Source organism: Amblyomma mixtum, chromosome 10, assembly GCF_055824585.1.
Source record: "Amblyomma mixtum isolate Tamu chromosome 10, ASM5582458v1, whole genome shotgun sequence".
NCBI lineage: Eukaryota > Metazoa > Arthropoda > Arachnida > Ixodida > Ixodidae > Amblyomma > Amblyomma mixtum.
In genome coordinates this window covers 168,996,161-169,021,036 of record NC_143021.1, presented here as the reverse complement: position 1 = coordinate 169,021,036, position 24,876 = coordinate 168,996,161, and the positions used below count along the sequence as shown (strand labels likewise).

General features: G+C 46.4%; 1 protein-coding gene across 1 annotated transcript in view; it reads right to left on the bottom strand.

Moving 5' to 3' along the window:
- Nucleotides 1-24,876, bottom strand: part of Miga (mitoguardin) — a 197,121-nt gene that overhangs the window by 149,313 nt on the left and 22,932 nt on the right. The window contains exons 4-5 of the mRNA XM_089565035.1: nucleotides 14,151-14,200; nucleotides 7,848-7,970 (exon numbers count right to left, since the gene is read on the bottom strand). Of these exons, the coding sequence (XP_089421161.1) occupies nucleotides 7,848-7,970; nucleotides 14,151-14,200 (173 nt within the window). The remainder of the gene's footprint in view (nucleotides 1-7,847; nucleotides 7,971-14,150; nucleotides 14,201-24,876) is intronic.

Sequence of the window (24,876 nt, the reverse complement as noted above, 5' to 3'; positions counted from 1 at the left end):
CTGCTAGCGCCATCTCACAACACTCCCAGAAAACACGAGCCGACGGTCGTCAACGTCGCCTGCTGGAAAGGCGCTGTCGTTCAGACACCTAGTGCATTCTTCCACTGTGGGTTTAACACCCCAAAGCAACTCAGGCTATGAGGGACGCCCTAGTGAAGGGCTCTGAAAATTTCGACCACCTGGGGTTCTTTAATGTGCACTGACATTGCACACCACACAGGCCTCTACAATTCCACCTCCATCGAAATTCGACCGCAGGATCGAACCCGCGTCTTTCGGGTCAGCAGCCAAGCACCATAACCACTGGGTCACCATGGCAGCGGCAGAACGGAAAGATCGCATTTGCATGATTCATTCAAGGTAACTGCATGACTTCAGTGTCCAGTATACTTATTGGTGTTTTCGTACACAGTCTTCATCACCTCCGCTGCAGAGAGAGAGAGAGATAAAGAGAGGGGGAAAGGCAGGGATGTTAACCAGAAAGGTTTCCGGTTGGCTACCCTGTACTGGGGAAGGGAATGACGGTATAAAAAGGGAAGAGAGACGGAACAAAAGACAAAGTCACAATCTAGCAAGCAAGGCAGCCTCTCGGAAAGACAAAACAGTGCCTTGTGAGCCTTGATGGTAGTCGGCTGTTGTGGCCACGGGCCGAGGATCTTGGCCTCTGTGAAAGGGCGGGGATAATCGTAAAATGTTGGGCAGATTCGGTTCACAGATCACCAGAATGGGAAGCGGTTGTGTCTGAAATCCGGGACTGGAGCCCGCGGGCATTCCACTGAAAAATAAAAGCTTGCTTGACTTTCTTCGGAAAAGATAGTTCCGGGGGACCCATGGTGTCTTCTATTGTAGAGCTGCAAGAACTGGCTGTAGCGCGTCCAGTACTTGCAATGCGTTGTGTGCTAGTGGTGTGCGTAAGCTGGACAGCAGATCACGCATGACATTCATTAGTGTCGTGAGGATTGGAATCACTTGCATATCTTGGCCATGGTCGGAATCATGCCTTTTGCCAAGATCAGTCGTAGGTGTCGCAGACATGGGGTGCGGCAACGTACCTGACGCAGTGCGCGCTCTAGGGTTTGGTAGTGGTGGCCACGTGGTATCAGAGGCAGCAGGTCGCGAGTCACCGATCGCCGGGCTTTCCTGCTTTGTTGTCGGTGGAGGCGGACAAACTGCAGTGCCGCTTGGGGTCTTCTCTTCGAAGGTATTTGTTTCCTTCAACGACCTTCGGCGGCAGCGCGAACGTCGTCGTCGCACCTTTGCAGTGGCTTCTCTGTGGGTGGAATGGTCACGCACCATTTGCTTCAGTACCGCCTCTCGGTCTTAAGGCGAGGGCAGTCCTTCGAGGAAGAGTCGTGAGGGCCACGACAGTTGACGCACTTCAAGGCAGTCGCGCGGCAACTGTCGCTGCAGTGTGGCTCAGAGCATCTTGGGCACACGATGGAGTTGTGACAGACGCCGCTCACATGGCCAATCCTCATGCATTTCCTACACTGTAGCGGCTTAGGTACGAATGCACGAACTGGGTGACGAAAGTGCCCCACCTTCACGTATGATGGAATGCAGTCACCCTTGAACGTCAGCTTGATGCATGTAGACCTTCCAAGGCGCTGAACCTGCATTATGGAAATGCTGTTGGTTGCCGGCTTGATTAAGATGGGCAAGTCGGTGTCAGGGATGGCGATGTCGACGTTGTAAATTACGCCAGCCGTGGTTCCGCTGTCTTTTAGAATAAGAGGACGTACACTGAAATTGCCAAGTTTGGTGATGGCAGCCAAACTGTCTAGTTTGCTTCGCTTCATGACATCAATGGCAATGATGTTCTTGTGGGGGTTTACTCTAACGTCTTTAATCCCTCCTGGTACGAGGCTCTCAAGAAACACAGAGATGGCTTGCCTGTTTAAGAGATTCAAGTTGTCCGTAGACTCCAATGGCACGAACAAGGCTGTATGTGCCTCGGCAGATCGCGCCCTGATGATCGCATCCTTACTTGAGGACGTCGTTGACGTCGACTCAGTTTGTCTGCGCAGTCTGCGCTTGGCCTTCTTACTAACAACAGGTACGAACCCATCGTCAGTCGAGCAGTCATCACTTCGAGCAGTCGAGTAGTCACCACCGTACACAACGGTGTCCTGGCTGCTCGAGTCACTCGGGGCGTACAGGCGCTTCCTCTGGGCGGCCGTTGCCGACCCACCGGGATCCACAGAAGGCACAGAGGCCTCCACTTCCATCGCCGTGACACAAAGGGAGCGGCATCTCCCCAATTATGACACAAAATATAAAAAAACTGCAGAGGCATGAAGCCGGCGTTCTGACACCCCGCTGCAGAGAACATCAAGAAAAAGTCAGGAGGTCGAGCGAATCTCAGAGCGCCGCTCCACAGCGATGCGCCAATATGGACACCTGGTTACCGTCTTGGTTGAAAAATGTGACGTGACCTTGAGCATTTGGCAAACTGTCTTGGCCATACGTTGCAAAGACCCTGATGCACAAAAATAGGCCACTGTCATCAGTTAGAAACCGCTCTATTAGCCATTACCTTGGAAAATACCTTGTAGGCAATGGAGAGTAAGCTGACTGGTCTGTATTGTGGAATATCCTTTACAAAAGCCTGCCTGATCATTTGGTTGATTGAAGTTTAAGGTTGCCTGGACTCTATTAGGCATTACCTTAGAATAAGCTGATTGGTCTGTAAGTCCTTTCTATTTATTATTAATTTTATTTCAAAATACTGCAGGCCAGCTTTGGCCCAAGCAGGAGGGGCATGAGAAAACACAAATCACAACACCGCGTGAAAACATTTCATGTGACACACAGCAACAATGGAACTTAAAAGATGAACATAGCAACGACAAAGAGAAATACATGCTGAAAATTGAATACAGGAAAGTCACTTCCTTTTTACTGAAGCAAAAATGTTTTTAGCGCCTGTTCTACGTTAGGAGAGTTAAAAATCGATTCAGGGAGTGCGTTCCAATCTGCTATTGTTTGAGGGAAGAAACTGTGTTTAAATGAGTTTGTTTTACCGAAAAGAGGCTGTAAGGAGTGCTCCCGAGTATGGCGGGTCCTTCGAGCAGGGGAGTGCTTGATTTGGAGTGGAGTGCATTTCTTATGAATTAAGACATTGTTAGCGTTCTTCCAAGCTTCTGGTGCGCGAGAGGTCACAAGGCATTGCGTATACCGGGTGGCTAGTTTTCCTAGCACAATCTCTCCTCCGTCCTTCAACAAATCTGCTGTTGCCTGATCCTCACCAGCTGCTTTCCCTCTTTGCATTGCTCCTAAGGCTTTCTTTACTTCCTCCTTCGTTACTGGCGGGATGTCCCATTGATGTGTGCTACTGTCACTCTCAGTAACATTCTGATTACATTCGCTACTGTATAGATATCTGAAGAACTCTTTGGCTACTTCAACTCTCTTATCCATATTGCTAATGACATTGCCCTCTTTGTCTCTTATCGCATACATCTAATTTTTACCTATGCCTAGTTTTCTCTCCTCAGATTTTAGGCTACCTCTGTTCTCTTTTAAGAGCATGCTCGATTTTCTCCATGTTAAACTTTCTTATGTCGGCTACCTAGCGTTTATTTATAAACTTCGATAGCTCTGCTAGTTCTATCCTGTCTGTGGAGTTAGACGTCCTCATGCTTTGGCGTTTCTTAATTAGATCTTTAGTCTCCTGAGATAGCTTGTTGGTATCCTGTCGAACCATCCAACCACCTACTTCTGCGGCGCACTCTGTAACAATAGCTGTGAGATTATCGTTCATTGTTTCAACACTATGGTCGTCTTCTTCAGTTAAAGCCGAATGTCTGTTCTGTAGCGAAATCCTGAATTCCTCTACCTTCCCTCTTAATGCTAACTCGTTAATAGCCTTCTGCATCACTAGTTTCCTGCATTCCCTTTTCAAATTTAAGCTAATACGAGACCTTACCATTCTGTGGTCGCTACAACGGACGTTTCCGAGAACCTCCACATCCTCTGCGATGCCAGGGTGAGTGCATAGTACGTAGTTTATTTCATTTTTAGTCTCACCACTGGGGCTCTTCCATGTCCACTTCCTACTCTTTCATTCCCGGAAGAAGGTATTCATGATCCGTAAATTATTTCTCTTTCTGCAAACTCCGCTAATAACTCTCCCCTGCTATTCCTGGAACCTATGCCATAGTCACCTACCACCTGGTCTCCAGCCTGCCTCTTGCCTACCTTCGCATTGAAGTCGCCCATCAGTACAGTGCACAGTGATTTTACTTTGGTCATGGCCAATCCCACGTCTTCACAGCAGCTTTCAACAATCTGGTCATCATGGCTGGATCTAGGCGCGTAGCCCTCACCACATTCAGCTTGTACCTCTAATTAAGCCTGATTACAATAGCTGCCACCCTCTCGCTAATGCTACTACAGAACTCCACTATGGTGCCAGCTATATACTGAGTGAAGCGGAATTCCACACCTAGTTCTCGTCTATCCGCTAATCCCCGATAGCACAGCATGTTCCAGCCCTTTAGTACTGTATATGCCTCACCTGTCCTCGTAACCTCGCTAAATTCTTAAATTGTTTCATTCCAACTGCATTGTACAAGTGGAATCACTTGCCAGCAGATGTGGCACTCACCGACGATCTCGAGCATTTCAAGAAAAAGTTGAGTGCCTGCTTTTCTTGCTCATGACATGGGTGCCCTTCGGTTAGTAGTGCCACCTGAACTCTGTGTTGCTGATCTGTAGCTTGTCTTGTTGGTTTTTATTCTCTTTTCTCCTCTCCTAGCTTTCCATGGAGGTGCACAGTTGTTGAAATCTGTAATATATTCAATGCAGTGAACCATATGCAGTGCTGCAACCCGTGAACGTACTCCCACTTCTTGTCATCTGTGTTATTGTATGCCTTGTTCCACTCCCCTCAACAATGGCCACAGGGCCATGAGGGTATTTGAAACAAATAAATAAGTAAAATAAATAAGCGCAATGACATCTCACTTAATGCCCGTCCAGTTCCTCGAACAGCCCTGCTACCTCACTGGATAAGGCTATTGAAGTAGAAGGGTTTATAGCGCAAACAAAGACACACGCACAAGCGCTATGCACACACATAGCGCCTGTGCGTGCGTTTCGTCTGCGCTTCAATGCGAACTACCAACTCGCCCAACAGGAAGTTTTAATGAAGGATAAGGCTAGAGCGCCACACATTGCCAGGTTCAGTTCCCAGCGGCAGCCTCCACTGCGTCACAGGTCTCAGTTGCTCCGCAGCCGCTGGGGGTCAATTGGTGCAGTTGTATGGGAGGTTGCGGCCAAGTACTACACCGGGGTGACCATATTCTGTTCTGGTGAGGGAGTGCACTGTCAGTTCTGGTCACCGAGATCAGGCCGCACCCCTGGCCTGGTTGTGCAATTCCATCGACACGCATAGTTTGTTTGTTTGTTTGTTTTTCAAACCAGTGTGTACATAGGGTGGCTTGCTTCTGCAGCACAATCGCCCCTCCATTCTCCAACAGACCTGCTGTTACCTCATCCTCACCAGCTGCTTTCCCCCTTTGCATCTGCTTTGAGCTAGTTGGTACAGTCTTTGTCAAAAGTAAACAGGCTGCATGGTTTGCTTCTCATTCGTACAGTAGAGCCCTTTTGGCTTCCCTAAAGAACAAAAAGTTCTTCGAAGGTGAGGACAGGGGTTCTTCTTACCATACAGAGATTTCGAGCTTGAGGGCTGGCATAATAGCTTTAATATACGACTGAGAGAAAAAAAAAACGTGCAGCCTGGTTACTTTTGACAAAGACTGTACATTATTAATAGCAGCAGAGAAGAACGACAAAGAGGAAACACGCAGACAAGGACAGTGGCATGTGTTTCTTCACTGTCGCTGTTCTTCTTGGCTGCAGTTTATGGTTAATTATTATGAATAAATTCTCGCAAAATGACAGCTGTCTTATTCTGCTCAAAATCAGTCCCACATAAGCTCGGTGACAGCCTATACTTAGATCACTCTGTGACTGACATCACTTCTGCAGGCAAATTCCTAGGAGTAATTTTTAATGAATTAATGCTTTGGGACTGATTAGGTCTGCAGTAACCTTTGGAAGGCTTTAGGTATGTTAAAAAAAGTGTGTGTTTTTACTCTTAGTCTTAATCTATACTGCCTTGTTTGAACCGCATTTGTGCTACTGCCATCCAGTATGGGGAAACAGAACTAAGAAGGCACTGTGTTAGCTGGTTCTAATGCAAAAAACATGCTCTGCAATGGGCTACTGCAAAGCAGTCCCATGATGCCCACACGTCTTCGCAAGGGCCATGCTTGAAGAACATTGTTAAACGTGCAAAATAACACTTGTTTACGCTCAATGAGGCACACAGAACTTTCAGATGTCCCGAGATCTTTCACGAACTTTGGACCTCAGCATCCCACACGTTTTGAGATTCTACATCACAATAGAGAATTTGCGTGCACTTTCTGGAAATGATTAGTGTGTGCTGTGCCTTTTCATCCATTTAAACTGAGCGCGCTGCCTTCCAGTCCTCTAGGCGCGTACAGGTGCAGAGCAGCTACGCATGGTCAATCTTTTGCTCAGCAGTTGGCGAGATGAGAAGCTGGAATGCAGCCTAGTATCACTTCCAGCCCGCTTCATCCCATTACGGTGTGTTTCCGGTGTGCCACGCACAAGTGTTCTGTTGTAGCCATGTGCTCATGAGAGCCGCATGCCCTGCTAATAAACCAGTGTCACTGGTTGGGCACAGTGCTTGTGACATTCATTTTGTTACATGGCACAATAAGTTCACATGGTGCAAGTACATATTGCTCCCTTCTGCCAGGTATACTGCGAGGTCAGGCCAGTCAAGCTGTGAGGCTTTTCGCCACCCTTTCAAACAAATGTGACGTGCATATTTCTTTGCATTAGAAGAAGTCAACTTAAAACTTCTGCTCGTGCCTACTGTTTGTGCGGAAAAAAAAGTTAGACAGACCATTGTGGTAATAGAGACTTTTAGTATAGCGTATGAGTGCTTACGTACGCAAGCATTTAGTGGGAGGTTACTGTGGAAGTCGCAAGAGCACATTTAGTTTACCGTACAACAACCCAAACGCAACAATGGCCAAAGCCGCAGAGGCGCCATCTGGTTTTATAATGTAAAAACATTTTGTGTCCTACTTTTCGCGCTTAGCCAAGGCATTGGCCAAGCTTATCCAAGTTGCATCGCATAGATAGCCGGCTGCATGGCGCCCCAAAATGAGTTGTGCTATGAGCACTGCGACGATGCCAGCACCAACCCGTGCCATGAGCCTTGTGACGGGCCAGCCACGACCGGTTGTGAGCCAGCTGACCGCCAAAATGGCTACTTTCAGCAAGGCTATGACTACCTTGGCGCAAAAATCCAAATCAAGCCAATCCACAGTCGGCGGTGTTTTGTTAGGGTTAGGAACGGCAGAATCGTTATGCAGGATCCAAAATAGGGCAGGCTTATCACTCATTCGCACTGCTGTCGACGAGAGGAGGCAAAGCGAATATCACACGTTCCATTTAAGAGCAATGAATATGCCTAAAAACCCAATAACATTGACAATTTCTCTCCGAAGCGGGTGATGTGGGCGCCGCCATGTTGATAACGCTATTTTTTCTGGTGTAAGCAAAAGCACGCACACTAAATTTGAAAAATAGCGTACACAATGCGAACGCACACAAAACCTCGGTTTGAAATAGTGTTTCTGGCGCATTTGGAGTACAACTGACGCTATTTCATAGCGTTTGCTGTGCCCTTACGTATGTCTACGTACGCTGTACTAAAACAATCTAAAGCAAATTCCAGCATGCAATCCTGGTGCCAAGTGTGGCCCGCTGCGGCTGACCAGAGGAAGGAGGGGGTGACTGACCCATGGTGGCCAGCTGCTGGGGCTGTGCTGCTGCTGCTGCTCGATCCATGGCGGAGCCCAGGGGAAGAAGGGCTGCCCGCCCTCCTCGGCCACACCGGCTGCACCACACCACATGGGTCACCTCTGCAAGGCACACACACCACCCGCGTCAACTGGGATGCTCCAGCCTTGACTCGCAGGGAAGAGCAGTCTCAACTCGGCTTTCTTTCTGCCGCAGGAACTCAGTCTGCACGTTCCCAGCACTCTTGGAAACCTCGACCTATTGCCCTGTGCGGCCCATTTCCCTAATTGAGTCGGATCAACGTCCGGCTCCCGCCTTTTTTTTTTTTTTTTTAATTCTCCCCGTACAGTGGGCGGAGTCGACCAACACGTGGAGTGCCTTTCAGCCAGCTCCGTGGAGGCTTTGCTTTCGCTGTATTTTGTTTTTTAGGTTTCCATGAATAAATAGTTTCATTCGCAGATAACACAGACGCAAAATAAGCCTGCAGAAATAAAAATACGTGCGGACGATTTGCTACTACGGATTGCTACGTATTACTCCGCCGATGGCAGAGCGGCAAGCCTCCACAGAGCTGGCTGAAAGGCACTCCACGCGATGGTTGACTCCGCCCACCGTACGGGCAGAATTTAAAAAAAAGGCAGGAGCCGGACGTTGATCCGATTTACTAAGGTCTTACTAAGGTCTTCAGTGCTATAAATGACAAGACAAAGACCACGGATTCTTACAGCCGTCACAGTGGCCTCGTCACTGACGAAACAAAGCTTTGGGGGCACCTAAGTGGGAAATCAGCCGCTGAGTATAGGTTCACTGAATGCAGGGAACGTACTGTGTGTACAGTAAAAGCTCTTTAGTTCGAGCCCTGCTAATCTGAAAATCTGCATAATTCACACCGCAGCCAATGCTCCCTAAGCCGGATGCCATGGTCGATTCGAACAGGCACACGTCCAAATACCGGCCCCATTCCATGCTGCCTGTAGAATCACTTGCGCGCCTCCTCCCCCTTGTGCTCAACAGCATGATTTGTGTTTTGCTTTTTCTGAAATTTGTGCCAAACTGCACTAGCCAGCCGACCAGACCCAGTCTTCCCAGCCCACCTTTCATTTCTTGCTGCGTCAAGTGTTCCTGCGGTTCTTCCAGTCCACCGAAACTGCTCGCTTGTCACATGCCGTTGGCAGTTAGTGCACCACCTCTAAAAATAGTCACTCTCGTGCCGTTCTCATCCAAAAGCAAGTAACCAAATAATGATGCAAGTTGTCAGTTTTTTTCGGGGTCATTGGATAATTGGAACTTTTGGATAGTTGAAACATTTTCAGTGAAGTATGAATCAGCGATCTTTTACTGTACAAGCAAAATCTGGTGTTGTGAATTTCCCCACGGTGCATTTATTCAATCATGGTTTAGCACTTATTCTGATGGGTGATGTTTTCTACTTTGAAACAGTGCGCAGGGACAGTCGAGAAACACACAGACACAGCACTGATGTAGAAGAAATTCTACATCAGTGCTGTGTCTGTGTGTTTCTCGACTGTGTCCTGTCCCTGCGCACTGTTTTAAAGTAGAAAAATGAACCAACTGGCCGCGCTACTTCCCAGGGTGATGTTTGTTTCAGGTCATACACCCGCTGCTGGCCGATGACTGTGCTGCTTCAGCCATTCAGCTCCCTTGGTACTTCGCCACTTTATCTGTGACAGATTCTGCCTCAAAGGGCACTGTGGAAGCCACTGTCCTTGCTGGTCTGTTTGTGGATTGCACAACATGCGACAGCTGGAATAGGAGCATAGCTAATAAGGGGAGTAATCACTCATTGACATCCACCGGAGCGCAGCCATGCGGCTACAAAGGAAAGCTATACAGCTTTCCCCGACACTTCACAGTTAAAGAGAAATTCGTCCTGGTCCGGGGTTTCCAGTTTTCCTTTGTAGCCATATGGCTGCCCTCCGGTGGATGTCAATGAGTAATTACTCCCCTTATTACAAATCTACTCCACCTTTGGGGATTTCCCTAAACATGTGACCAGGAGCATAGCTGTTTGGAATAGGCTGTAATTTCATACAAAATTGTTTACAGTGTGGTGCTGGTGCAGCTGTTTACACGTTGTGATTAAGTAACTGACAGCAAGCTTTTTTTTTTTCGTCTTGAAAGCTTCTCCAAGCCATGCTGGGAAGCAGCACCAAAAACCGTGTGAATCCTAAGAGGCAGCTCTAATTTCTGTCAGGTTTGAGACACTTGGTGGAGAATGTGAGACATGGATTTGTTGCAAAAGAGTACCTGACACCAACTGGACTGGTTGTAGAGCAGCCTTCCAAGTGGATTGGGAAAATGTTGCACTAAAAGTGATGCCAAGCCTAACGAATGCACATATTAGTCCACAATGCTTACAGAAACTGAAAGGGGACATCGCATTTCAGCTCGTCAAAGGACTTCTCATTATAGGGCATCCTGACATAGGATTTTGTGACAGAAATGATGCATGTGATGACATTGCGAACAAGCGAGAACGCCTGATAGTTCAAATCTGCAAATTCTGAAAGGCTTCCTAAATGGTTCCTAAAGGGTTCCTAAATGGTGGTTTTCTTGCATAACTGCTCGACTAAGAGTTGTCCTACCTGACATCGACCGTGGGCTTCAAGTACCTTTCAACACCCAGATTAAGCCAGGATAAGCTGGAAAACCTTTTTGGGAAACAGTCACCATCCGACAGTGTAACAGTTTCTGACGCTGTACTACAACCTGGAGTAAACTGCACCCAGATGAGACCAAAGCACTAGGTGGGGGGTTTAACATCCCAAACTGACTGCTAAGCTCAGAGGAGGAGTGTGACAACATAGGTATTCTTGACCACGAAAATGGCTACTCGAAAATATTGTCTATTGCCTTTACCTGCCTCATCATTCGGTTGATACAAGTCTGAGGTTGTCCTCACTACTCTATTAGCGATTACTAGGGGTATGCAAATATTGATTTAATACGAATATGCAGAAAAGATAACTGAATATCGAATCTAATATCTGTTTACTAAGAAAAAAATATTCCAGAAAAAGATAAACACACAAATGATATTGACTTTTTTTTTATTAGAATAGTGTGTAGTCTTTGCAACCGCAACAAAAACTAGACTGACTCAGCGCCATATAAGAATATAAGAAAACGTGATGTGCACACAAATGTATAATTAGACAGCATAAGAGTATGGCACCTGTAATGTGGTCACGCAAAATGAAATTCATGAAATTACACATTATCGGCAAGTAAAAATAACACGATATGTAGTAAAAACTTACTATTCGGATTTCCAGAGACCGGAAGAAATGCCAAGATTATCCAAAGGTCATTTTAAAAATGGCCCGTAAACCCGGAAAAAGACAATGCGAAAATGTGGTGAAGCCTTACAAAGAGGTTTAATGGCACAAACAGCGAAAAGCCTGTGAGGAGTGCATAGTTCAGGCGTGCTGGGATAACTTAAGTGAGAGAATACAGACTGGCATCGCAACTGCTTCTGAAAAGAAAAAAAGAAGTTGGGCCAACAGAAACCGAAGGTACAGGGGGCCAGGCCTTTTTTTTTTTGGGGGCCTCGCGACAGGAGGCTCTCCTATTGTTAGGCGCCCTAAGAGGTGCATCATGCAATAGGCAGGATCTTTAAGCAACCGCTTGCCCTCTTGGACTCGCCCCTGTGGGAGCCTCATGCCAATTTGCGCAAGTGGGCTTTCCCACATTACACAGCTGACCAAAACGAGATGGCAGAACTTGCGATAGGAGAGTTACAAGACCACAGCACGAATCCCATGGGTGTAGGCATCAAGTACGAGACACATTACGGAAGGGTCACAAAGAAAACTGCACATTTCCTCACAGCGATTGCTCGAGGAGGGTGGTCGGCCATTTTGCTCAACACCATGCGTGGTATGTGGGAAAGCCGGAATTTCGCACGAGGTGAAGCCTGGCAACGGCCGAATGTGATTAGACTACGCTTTGATAAACGCCAGAGCAGAAAGCCCAGAGGGTATTGTTTTCCTGGCACTTTTAAACTCCATCATCGGATAATTTGCCCACACACTGCCATGGTCAACCTTATCGATCACTGCCAAACACTTGAAAGCATTCAAATATCACTCTCTCAAATGTGAGCCGAATATCAATGTGCCTATTCACACACACCCCACGGCCGGCGAAGACAGCTTCCCGGCCCCTGTGCGCCCCTCCCTGGGCCGACTGGGGAGAGCAGCAGCACCCCTCTCGCTCGGCATGCGGGGGAGGACCGACATAAGCCTTGCGTAACGCCCCAATCCAGGTGGTGGATACCACCCCTCAAGCAAAGCAGTGTTTTAACCCTTTCAGGCGCTTTGTACACAACTGCGTAAACGGCAAACTCACAGCTTTTTCAGAGACTGGTGCCCCTAGCAGTGATTTCATTGTTCCAGTCGAATTGAGCACCCTTCAAGTTGTTTTTTTGCGCCATGTAGTGAACGCAGTAAATAATATTTCACTCAACAGTGCACTAGGTCCACCATTTTTGTGCAGACGGATTTCGTTACAAGTGAAAACATTGATTGCTTTTGCTCAATTTCGGGCGTAATGTGCACTTTCGAAACACAAAGCGATTCCACGACCCCTGGGGTGCTTACCCGAGACACGAGAACATCTCGATGGTACTATTTCTAATGAATCTGACACTTTGTACGGAATTCTCCATATCATTGTAAAAACTTACCCGCTCGTCTTTCACACTCAAAAACTAACAAACTTCCTTTCTTGAGGTCTGAATGTACTACTTAGGTGAAAAAATAACTGATTTCAATAAAACAAAAAATGGCACCTGAAAGGGCACCTCTGCACTAGCTCCCCCAGGTGGCCCACCCGCTGCCACTGTGATTGGTCACATGACCTTTACCTGGCCCTACAGCCAGCAGAATACAAACACGAAAAAAAAAAAAAGGTATTCCGTGTAGCCACAACCGGAGAAGGAGGGCATGCGTGCTCTTGTTAAGCGTCGTCCCCAAGTCAGCTGTTTTAGTGGCCGACAGCAGAAGGATTACATCTGACATTCACGTGCGAGCAAGGCCAAGAAGAGAGTCAAACAGGCTTCTCACTCCAAAATATCCAATTCATGACAGGCTTTTAGAGCACTACAAGGAAGAAAAAAATCACCAGCCTGACTACGCCCACTGCAGGGCCCCTCCCATGTCTCTCCAACTAACCCTGTCCTTCTTTGCCAGTTGCGGCCACCCTGTATATCCCCGCGAAATTCTTAATCTCATCCGCCCACCCGACTTTCTGCCGCCCCCCGCTATGCTTGCCTTCTCTTGGAATCCACTCTGTTACCCTTATAAGGACCAGCGGTTATCTTGCCTTTGCATTACATGCCCTGCCCAGGCCCATTTCTTCCTCTTGATTGAAAAAATAGATACCAAGATTATAATGTGTTTTGTGATCGGTAGTTGAGAGATGGCACTGCGGATGACAAAACTGAGTGCCGCAAAGCGTCTCACACACTAATGCACTCTGCATACACACATATACATGCCTTCTACCACACTGGCGTATTCTCATCTGGCAAGCTTTTGGACAGGAATGCTGCCCACAAATTATGAACCTCAATTTGTGCAAATATTTGTGCGCTTCCATTCATGCATTATAAATTTCTGTGGTCAGAGAGGCTGTGACTGCCCCCCCCCCACACGTGTTCAGTGTGTGTCTGCCCCCCCTTGTCTGCTCAGTCATGAATGCAGTCCACCTTGCCAGCAGCACTCGTGTCATCTGTCTTCCCGCCTTTCATTTATTTGCTTCATTTATTCACAAACACTGCCCATGCAGGAGTGGATACAAAGGAGACAATACAGGGGAACAAGTTGGGTACGCACGTAATACGAAATGAGAATTCATCATCATAGCGGCATCGCGGTGGTAATGATGCCAATTCAGAGAAACGAAAATAGCGGGTTCAGCACGGAAACAAGTACAGTTACAAAAAATGAAAGTCAGCATCATAGTTTTATCACAGTGGCATTACTGATCAATCAATGCTATTGACATGCTCTATGAATGATTCAACTGAGTTGCAGTTCACAGCAGCCGAGGGTAGTTTGTTCCAGCTAGATATAGCCGATGGAAACAAAGAATATTTATGAGCAATAATATGGCTTACGGGTTGATGAAGTGCTTTCTCGTGGTTTGTTCTCGAAGAGTGACGAAATGGTTCCTGGAGGTATGCTTCTCTTGATATGTTCAAATTACCGTAATAAAGTAAGAACAGAAATTTGACGGATAAACCTGAATGTGTGAAAAATTGCAAACGCCTCACTTGCCTCCGTTGGCAACGGCAGATTTGAAGTCGACGAACCGTCTCCTCAGGTACCTGGAAAGCAAAAGCAGCAGTCAGACATGTGGTGACATTAGAAATTAAAACACCGGCTATTGGCCTCTTGCGAGAAAATAAAGTTGAAAGGTGGAGAGTGCAGAAAAGACTGACTACAGCGGCACTGAACGACTGCCACAAAGCCCCAGGTTTCATTTGCAGCAGCAGCAGCGTGCATCCGCTCATTCTGGTGCAGGCCCCTGCTGGCAGCAAAGTCCAGGAAAAATATTCACTACATGAGTTGGTGATGGCACGTTGGTTTGTAAAGGGAGACTCCTAATCTCCCTAACTGAATTGAGTTTTATTTCGGATTGCCAAAAATCCTGGAGCCCGGAGCTAAAGGCAGATAAATTCTACCTGACGAGGCCTCAGGCCCCAAGCAAAAAAAAAAAAAAAAAACTAGCACAGATATAAGTTTACAGCAGCAACACTGTGGGGCGATGTTTAAAAAGAAGCATCAACACAAAAAAAAGGAAATGAATTCATCCACTGAAGCATGAGGCACGCATTGCATGAAACACTACACAGTGGACAAGGCCTTAAACATAACGAATCGAGCAAACAGGGAATAAGAAAACCGCTTTAAATACTAACAGTTGAAAGATGGTAAAGTTTAATAACACTTTTAAATCAACGAGCAGTTTTGAAATCCTGACAGAACGTGTGAATGAATGGGAATTTATCAATTAAGGCCGAAATTAAGGCCGAAATTACTTATTTATCTGTGAAAGTGCCACGTTTACAGCACACAAATATAATGAGAGTATGAAAAACAAAGCTTTGCATCTCCTCACTGAGGAGGACGCAAAAAAAAAACAAAAAAAACCCAGCCACTGCACCTTCTCCCCAAAGGTGGTGCCCTGCGCAAAGGGCCACTCTTGGCCCCAGCTACGGCCGGCTGTTCAAAGCGTCACGACACAGGTGACTGCCAAGCGCGCAAATCCTGAGGCTGCACGGTGCCTTCAAGTGATTCCACAACAGGTGCCCCACGCGTGGACCCCAGAGGAGACGGCAACTAAGCGGAACGCAACAGCTAACGCATGATCCACGAGTGATCAAACGACACACACGAGTGCTCCGCATGTGTCGTTTCCTTTCTTTGTGTTCGTCTTTTGCGCTCAGCCAAGTTTCAGCTCTGTCCTACCAACTAGGCCAGCACGAAGTTTTGTTAGAGTGACAGTGCGGGCGGAAATGTAGCTGGGCTCACTTATATATTTCCAATGCTGGTTTCATTATAAAAGAAAGACAGACTCAAATATCTTCAAGTAATGGTCACCCCAGCAGAAAGCCGTTTCGGACGCCTTGCATACAGGTCCCAAACGGCGCAAGCATTGAATAGGTACGTGGGGCACGTCTCAATCAGTAGGCATCGGAGGAAGCCAAGACACGATTTACACACGCAATCCACGACAGGTAAGCGGAAAAAGACTCCAAAGTATTGAATACATCGGTGCTCCCAAGGAAATGGTCGGCCTGGAGGAATTGTTTCTTTCTGTAAACTGGACCAGATTACATTAGGAGAGATGTCATGCTCCATCTTTTCCGCCCAGAGAACGTGGAGCTGCAGTATGATACTTCAGAGGATGATACTTGAAATGTTGCCACTGGTTTACATGGACGTGGGAAGACTCCTGCACAGCTATGAGCGTCAAGAGCTTTGTCGTCGTTGGCACATGATCATCTTCTTCCTTCCACTAGTAAACACGTCAGAGAAAGACAAGGGCCCAAGACTGAACCCCTGATGCCGTCCTAAACTACGCACTGCTTTCTTTCCACGAGTGCAGCAGGAACATTTAAAAGTGAAAACTTCCGCAGAGGTAGCACATTGTGAGCATCTAAATAAAGAACTTTTCAAAAATGTAAGAAAATAAAATCCACCCGAGAGCCGCGAATTCGTGAGAAAGCCTTTATGAGCTCCTGCACTGAGCTGGAAAACAATGGCAGCAATATCTGAAGATGTCTGGCAACCAAATAAATGCCTCGTGGCAACTCCCACCTCAGAAGGTATGCTGCTGCCCCCCCCCAGCAGGAACACTGCTCATTTTCTTTCCTGTTTCCTCACTGCAGAAATGTGGTGAGTCGCAAAAAAAAATGTATCCATCCTAGTCTACATTCTTTAGTCCTTTGGTTTGTGTTTTATGTCTCAAGATAACATGCTTACTTGATGTTTTCACTAGTACCGAGTGCCCACTGCTGTAACATGCTTGTTGCCATATAGTTGCGTTACTTGTTGCAGTTGTCTACATCACATGTATTAGCTTATAGTGGTTGGGACCCTTAAACAAATTTTGTTGGGTCCCTGAAGTTGTGTGTTTGTACTTCATGTTTTATGCTAAACAAATACACTTTCTTTCTTCTTCATTTCTTTCTTTCATTTCAGTGCATCTGCTTCTGTTTAACAGCTGTTTTGAAACAATGGTGTTGTAACGTACGTACAGGGCTAAAATACGTTGTGAACAGCAGGTCAAGTTTTCCCACCGGCAGGCTATGGAGGATCGTTTGGAGGCAATTTTTCTGCAACCTCAATTACCATTCAACACCAAGAAAAGGTGTGAGATGGACCAAATGTGCTGTGCAGAGACGAAAGTGAGAACAGCTGTCTCCACCTCAGAGCGAATTCCCAGCTGCAATTTCACCAGGGTGTTGAGACAAAGGAAGAGAGACTCTGCTTCCACCAAACACCATTGCGGCCAAAAACAGCACACACTTTGACGAAAAACACCGTAGGCCGGCTGTCGTCCCCTGCACTCACAGGCTGTCCCCCGGCCAAGAGGTACAATGTCAGGAAGGTGTTATCGGCTCCAAAGAAGGCTGCAATCTCCCCACAAGTAGTAAACAGAAAATTGCGGGCTGGAAGCCACAAGGTCAGGAGAAGCGCACAACTAGGCGCACATCCCCTTCCATCATTTGCAGGAATGCGGTCGTGTACCAACGGCCTGTGGTATATCAGCCACGCTGTGTGAATGCGAGGCTTTTCGAGCACTGCAATTCCCTCGTTGGCTGCACGTTTGTAAATGCACAGCCTACTTTTCGAGAACTACTGTTCTTCTCCACCATGAAGACCAGGTCGTTCAAGCCTCAGAAAAAATGCTAACCGGCCCTTTTTGAGATTCTGCTATTTGGCTGCACTCTGCTCGTATTTGATTACCTTGTTCTTGCCACACGAGTCAACCCACGCGGTTTTGACGTGTGCCATCTCGGGTGGTTTCTGTATGACCACCAGCACCTTCACCAAATGTAAGATGGGTACTGGGCGACGGCAGTCCGTAGACACAGAGGTCGAGCACCGAGAGCACACACACAAAGCGATGGCAATGCCACTCAACACAACGGTCAGAAGTCTGTCATCGTCTTCGCCTGAATAGGAACTTCTTTGTCGTTGCAATACTTTGTTTTTTTTTTCCATTAAACTTCAGTTGCAAGTCAGTGCAGGTGGTGTTGTTCTCTGTTTTTTTGCCAAAGTTCTTTGCCTAAACGGCTGCTCTATTCCACCACCAAGTGCTTATGGTTGGTGCTGGGGGGCGTAGGACAGAACTGAGAGGCGTCAATAAAAGCTCGGGCCCCTTCCCTGAAACAATACGATGGTGCACTCACACGCCATCCATGGTGAGACCCCCCCAGTGCAGCCACAAAAATGGAAGAAGGCCACTGAAGCCAGACACTGCCACAAGAAGTGCAGCATGGGAAGCAGAGGCCCGGACTGAGGTAGCAACCAACTGACTTCGAGGACGATGCTCCGGCAGTATGCGCAACCTGTCGGACAGCAGCCATTTTAATGCCTTGACATCACCCTCCATGGACTTGACCTGCTGTAGCAGACCACCGGAAATAAGGGATGACGCTCACTTGATCAGCAACGGGCACGTACTTGCGCAAAGAAGAAGACGGGACTCAACAAAGGAACGCACACGACATCCTCTGTTGTGTCCCGTCTTCTTCTTTGCGCAAGTATGTGCCCGTCCAAAGATGAACCAACTTTTTTACTTGAACCATTTCCCTTGTGACCGGCATCAGTACCAGCACACAGTGCTGCAGGCCTTGGCGTGGCCCAAGGGGCACAGGTAAAAGATCGATTGCACAGCAGTGCCGTCTCCGAGAGCACACAACAGGGCAGAGGCTCTCTCTCTGGCAATGAAGAAATGCCCAAAATGATGAGAAACCAAGGACACACATGACACTGAGCCATGAGTACAGACAGTGTGAGCGAAGCAAAGGAACAAGGCACAACTTGGCTCATTTCACAAGAAAACAAACATGTCAACAATTCAAAACCTCAATGGAATCAGTAGTGGTTAGTACCGACCGAGTCCATTCTAAAATGGCGTGTGGGAAAAAGAATATTTAAAACCGCTGATGATGATGACGAGTTCTCACATTATAGGGAGTTGAGCGTGACTATGTCGTGTTGGGCTAATGGCGCTACATAAAGCTCGGGAGCAGGGAGAACAAAAAGAAATTTTGGTCAATGTGTTTCTCTTCTCATTTCTAGTGTCTGGATACCATGCTGTTGTATCATAAGCGCTGTCGGGAACCAGTGATGCAGCACTTCGAGAAAATAAATTTTACAGCTACACCCTGGATTCTTTCAAGTGCATCAGTGTTAGTTTTAGCATAAGGTCCCATACTATGCATGCGTATTCCAGTCTTGGTCTAATTAGTGAGGTGTAGGCTAAAAGTTTAGTTTCAGTGGGAGCTTCTGTGTGGCATAGAAGGCAAAGTTTACGAAAATCTGAGCCACATAAGTTAGTAAAGTGAGTGTTCCAGGTTAGGCTATTTGTCAGCGTGAGTCCAGATATTTGAATTTCCTCACCTCTGTTAAATGTTCAGTAACCAGAGTGAAAGAAGCCAACAGCCACAGAAGCCAAGGGGCACAGGGGATGTTTAATTAATTTTTTTATTTTGTGGTGTTGATCAATTTAGATATTACTGAACATGTTATCGCTTAAAGCTAATTGATTAGAAAAGCAGAAGAAAAAACAACCACTGCCGCCGGTGGGATCCGAACCCACGACCTCCGAATTACGCGTCCGGTGCTCTACCGCTGAGCTACGGCGACGGCTGTCAAATCTTCTGCTTTCGGGGTATTTATGTTTTACAAGTAACCTAACCTTGAGAGTGTTCATCAGCGCCACCCACGTTCAAGAGCGGCAGACGTAGAACGTCCTGAGTTACCGCAGGTGTGACGTAGAACGTCATCGAACGGAGAGGGTGGAAGCTGCGTGAGAACCCTCTTATGCTTCCTATGGTGTCAAGGCTGCCAGAACCGAGGCCCTCGCTAAGCAATTAAGCAAACAAGGGAAGGGGAATGAGGGGCTCGTTATAAATATGAAAGAAGCCAACAGCCGCAGAAACCAAGGGGCATAGGGGATGTTTAATTAATTTTTTTATTTTGTGGTGTAAGGAAACGAGAGTGTAAGTGTAAGGAAACGAGAGATTATTAATTTTCTTGGTAGTTTTCTACATCCTAACGAATGCCCCAAGAAAGAACATTTTTGAAGATTACTATTCAGGGTTATTTGATTGGTAACTATGCTTACAGTCTCATTAATATACATCAAAAACAATACATGCCATAAAACACTGCCCTGAGGTCACTGGCAATTCATGGGAATGGTGAGCTTCGATACTAACAAACTGTTAGCGGTTAGTGAGGTACTCAAGAACAGAGTTAATAATGAAACAAGCAAGATTAATTAATTAATCAAAGCTTTTCATTCAGTTTAGAGCGTGAAATGAGGTCAAATGCTTTACTCAAATCTAAAAATATTGCGTCTACCTGGCTGGACTTACCTAGGATATTCACACAGGAATAAATTTCCGGTGTTAATTGGGTTACGGTGTGAAAACTTTTTCATAGACCATGCCACACAGGTGAGAGGCCACTGTTATCACTTAAAATTAAAGTTAGCTACACTATGCCCCAGTATCTTGCAGCACGGTGATGTTAATTATCAAAGGCAGGAAGGGTTGCTGCAGATAATTTATTTATTTATTCATTTATTCTGATCCCTACAGCGCTCGTCGAGGGCATTATTGTGGGGAGGATACAAACGGAAAAATACATTTTCAGAGATGACACACTATACAGAAAAAGAACACAACAAGTAAAAATAACAATACAAACAAAAAATCGAATGCAACGCATCCTAATCAGAAAGCAAAACACCCTAATCAGAAAACGAATGAGTACTAACGAACAGTAAACAACACAGGAAGACATTGTAAAACGAGATTGCCATACAGCCAGCACACTGCGTATTAAAACTCAAACATAGTACAGACATATCCGAAAACAGTCAACTACAAACGGGAACATACTACGTTGCTCGCAAATAAAAACTGCGCTTAGAAATTTCACAAGACAAAACACATAGCAGTGGCAGAAATATTACTTTAACAAAAAAAACACGCCAAAGTATTTCCAAAAGAAGATGGCGGGGCTGACACAACCTCCTCCGGCAATTTGTTCCAGTCATGAGTCTTTAAACACACGAGGGTAATCCCACAAATAAAGTCTCCAAAGGGCTGCGGCAACAGGGAAGCTATTTGCGTGGTTGCTCGCCATACTGCTGCGTTCATTGTTCCCCATCTTCCAAACAAGCCATGATTCAGTCTTGGCAAGGCAGCCATTTGAGCTCTCGTTTGTCCCTACTGCCAGGTACAAAGTTCGTGCAGTTATACGATTTTTGAATGGTTCAACCAATTGAAATTCATCGCCAGTTGACGGAAGTGTACGGAGAGAGTCGTGCATGGATGTTAACTGCAAGGGGTGCAGGCAGTTCGCAGCTGAAATTCACGACGAAGAAATTTCTGATGCGACAGTCGCAAAGGTTGAAGAAACGATGCGGCAAGATTGGAGGATCACACTCTGCATTTTGGTTCCTGGCGTTTCCAGAAGCACTATTCATAGGATTTCGACAGCAAAGTTGAAATATCGGAAGGTGTGCGCAAGATGGGTTTCGCGAATGCTCACAGCCGACCATCAACGGCAACGCCTTGTCTCCTCCCGCGAACTTCTCCGGGGTTATGGAGATGAAAAGGAGACCATTGTTAAGGGGTGACAAAACCTGGGCCTTCCACTCCACACCTGGGACCAGACAAGAATCACGTCCTCTTCGCCCAAGCCTCAAAAATTCAAGCGAACACAGCCATGGCAACTGTGTTGTGGGATCGAAAAGGGGATTGACCTCATGGCACCACGGTAAACGCGGACAGATATTGTGAGACCCTTTAAGAAACTGAGACGGGCGATTCAAAATTGCAGAAGGCAGCCAGGGCGCGAGTATCCGCCATGCTCGCCCCCACGCTGCCTGCAACAGTGTGGAAGGGATGCCATCAGCCACCCCACAGTCCGGACTTGGCACCACTTGCTTTCAAAGCTAAAAGAACATCTCGCTGGAAGGCACTTCACCGATGATGACTAAGTGAAAGATGCGGCCAAACGTTCCCTCAACAACAGCGAGCTGGTATGACATGGCACACAAAAACTGCCCCAACGTCTGCAAAATAGCATAGACTGCAACGGCGATTACGTAGAACAGTAGAAGAATGGTCTGCCTTTTAAGTGATTTTTTTAAACTGCTTAAAATAAACATTTCTTTCAATTCATAAAAGAGCTGGAGACATTAATTTTGAGCTGACCCTCGTATTTATACGACACACGCCTTCAACTTCCTTAGTGTGGCCTAAACAGGAGGATACATAGCTGGGATCTTTAATGCACTACCAAGCGTGGTCCACCCATTAAGATGTTGTGGAACAGCTGCAGCCGTTGCAACAGAAGCCACCCCAGATCTGGGAGAAGCTGTGGGTAGAATCGCAGTTCGCAGATACCATTCCTGCCACATCCGTTCAAGTTCGCTGATCCGTGTTTCTTGCTTCAGGATCCCAATTTGCGAGGCCATGTTCTAAGCTGGGATATGTCAAAAAAAGCACTTCTTTCAATTTAGAGGGTGCCTGCCTGAAATTGAGCTTTACAAAATTTAATACATGGCTAGCTTTAGCAGCAATTTGGTTAACGTGGTCATTCCAGGAAAGACTGCCAGTGAAGATTACAGCCGAGTACTAGTAATTTTTAACAACTGAGATGTTTCTGTTACCTAGAAAATGTTGGGTAGCTATAGGTTGCCTTTTGTTTGCAAATTGAAGAAAATTTCATTTTGAAAAGTTCTGTGTCACCTTCCATGCATTGCACCATGCTAAGAGAGAGTTGAGGTCACACTGCAACTGACAGGAGTCGTTCACTGTAGATGCCACAGTCGTCAGCATACAGTCTGACACAACTAGAAACCTGGTCAGCTTTATCATTTATAAATACCAAAAAAAGAAGACGGCCCAAAACTGATTCTTGGAGGCACCCCATAAGATAATGATGCGTTGCTTTCCCCCAACAAGATGTGCTTCAGGCCATGTCAGCAGGACACGCAGAAGGAACTTTGAGAGTAAACAACTTCAGTAGCAGTAAATTGTGTGCAACCGAATCAATCTCTTTGAAAGAAAAAGAAAACACAGTCAACCTGATCACCACTGTGAACTGAAATTCTATCAACTGCGTATCAAAAGAAAATCCCTTTCTAGAACTATGCTGAGTGGGGGAAAAAAGTTACTTTGAATGTGTTTTAATGATTTGCATATTACACTTGTGAGAGAGATTGGTTGGCAGTTCACAGTTTCTCCCATATTCCATGACTACAGCCCAACGAACGGGACAAGAAGATAGACACAGACAGGGACCCAACACAGCCCTGCTCTATCTTCTTGTCCCATGGAATATCGGAACCAACTCGCCCAGCAACTGACCGTGTCAAATTACAGTTTTTGTTTTATCACTGCTACACACAGGGACAGCGACACACGGGACGGTTTCGCGGCCCTTTACACCGTCTCTTTTGTTCCCTGTTGTGGTATCTGGGATCACACTGACTGCCACCCACCCCCTCATGCTTTCTATCCAGGCCTCTGTCCAGTTGTGAGTCAGCGCTCGGGTGTGGGTCGTTTCTTCCTTTCAAGTGCATTACCAACCAGCCCGGAGCCTTGCTCTTCCAGTCAGGTAGACTGACATACAATCTGTTACAGTGAATATACTGCAGTAAACGGAGATAATAAATACACTGTGCTGGTAAAATGGCACATTTTTTCTATACGGGCTCTATAGGCAAATCCTGCGGTCTCCCATAATAGCCTTGAATGGTTCTAAGGGCTTGTTCCTTGGGAGAACAAGCAACCTATTAAAGTTAGCAGATCCAGTGGTTCCCCAAATAAGTATACAGTATGATATTTTGGAACACAAAAGAGCCTAATGCAATGAAGTCGTGAACCAAGTGGGCATTAAATTAGTACAATAAAACCTCGGTTGGGCCTGGTTGGTACATGTTACTGTTGGGTGCGCTTTTTCAGTAGATGTATAAGATTTATTCTATTCAGTGCCACAGCGTGAACTTTTGTTTGCAGTGAAACCATGCACTGAGGAAAATGGCGAGCTCATGTTCCAGAACGCCGTGGGACTTTCTGTGGGGAATTTCTTAAATCTTTTGGAATATTATCTTAAGGTCACTTTTATCGTTTTTAATGACCAGCTGTTTTTACAGTGGAATGGCATTTGTATTGGGTCCTGCGTTGCCACAGTTCTCTGCGATTATCTAGTATTGACCATTCCTTAGACGATGTTTTTAGCAAGGGAAAGGTTTTAAATGTTTTTAGGTACGTTGACGGCTTTTTAGTGTTTTTAGCGGGTGACTCTTCCAACCAGGATACGACTGATGAAGTTTTAGGTGTTTTTAAGCAATACGGACAAGGACTTGGTTGTACTCACGAGTTACCCCACAAGAATGCTTTGCAGTTCCTGGACCTTACACTAGAGCTCTGCGTACGACATGGATGCTGGTCTGACCAACCTCGTGCAGAAAAGGAACTTTTGCCGCACAAATCTGAGCACTCCAAAGTTGTGAAAAGAGGCATTGCTTCCCTCTGCATGGAATGGGCCCTTAAAAAGTTGTGCAATAAGGGAGTAATTACTCATTGGCATCCACCCGAGCGCAGCCATACGGCTACAAAGGAAAGCTATACAGCTTTCTCAGAAACTTCGCAGTTAAAGAAAAATTCGTCCTGGTCCGGGGTTCGAAACCGGGACCCCCGCTTCACTGGAGCAGTCACTCTACCAACTCAGCTAACCGGGATGGCAAGCTTATGGTGGAGCGAGAGCGAATTGATCAATAACTCGATGTGACCAATAACACTTCGAGTTATTGATCAATTCGCTCTCGTCTTACCATAAGCTTGCCATCCCGGTTAGCTGAGTTGGTAGAGCGATGCTCCGGTGAAGCGGGGGTCCCGGGTTCGAACCCCGGACCAGGATGAATTTTTCTTTAACTACAAAGTCTCTGAGAAACCTGTATAGCTTTCCTTTGCAGCCATATGGCTGCGCTCGATAAACAGAAATCGGTTAAACGGAACAGCCGTTTAAACGGAAAAGTCACGCAATTGATTGGTTTTATATTCAGGCAATGTAAAAAAAAACTCGCTAATCAGAACTCAAATTTTCCGATCACCGCATAAACGGAACTCAAAACAGGCCAGAGACCACAACTAGTTGGTAAAGCGCAGCGCCATCGTGGTATGCATCACTGTCCTCTAATTTCCGTCACCAGTCGTTTCTAGTTGTCTGACTTTTCTCAGAT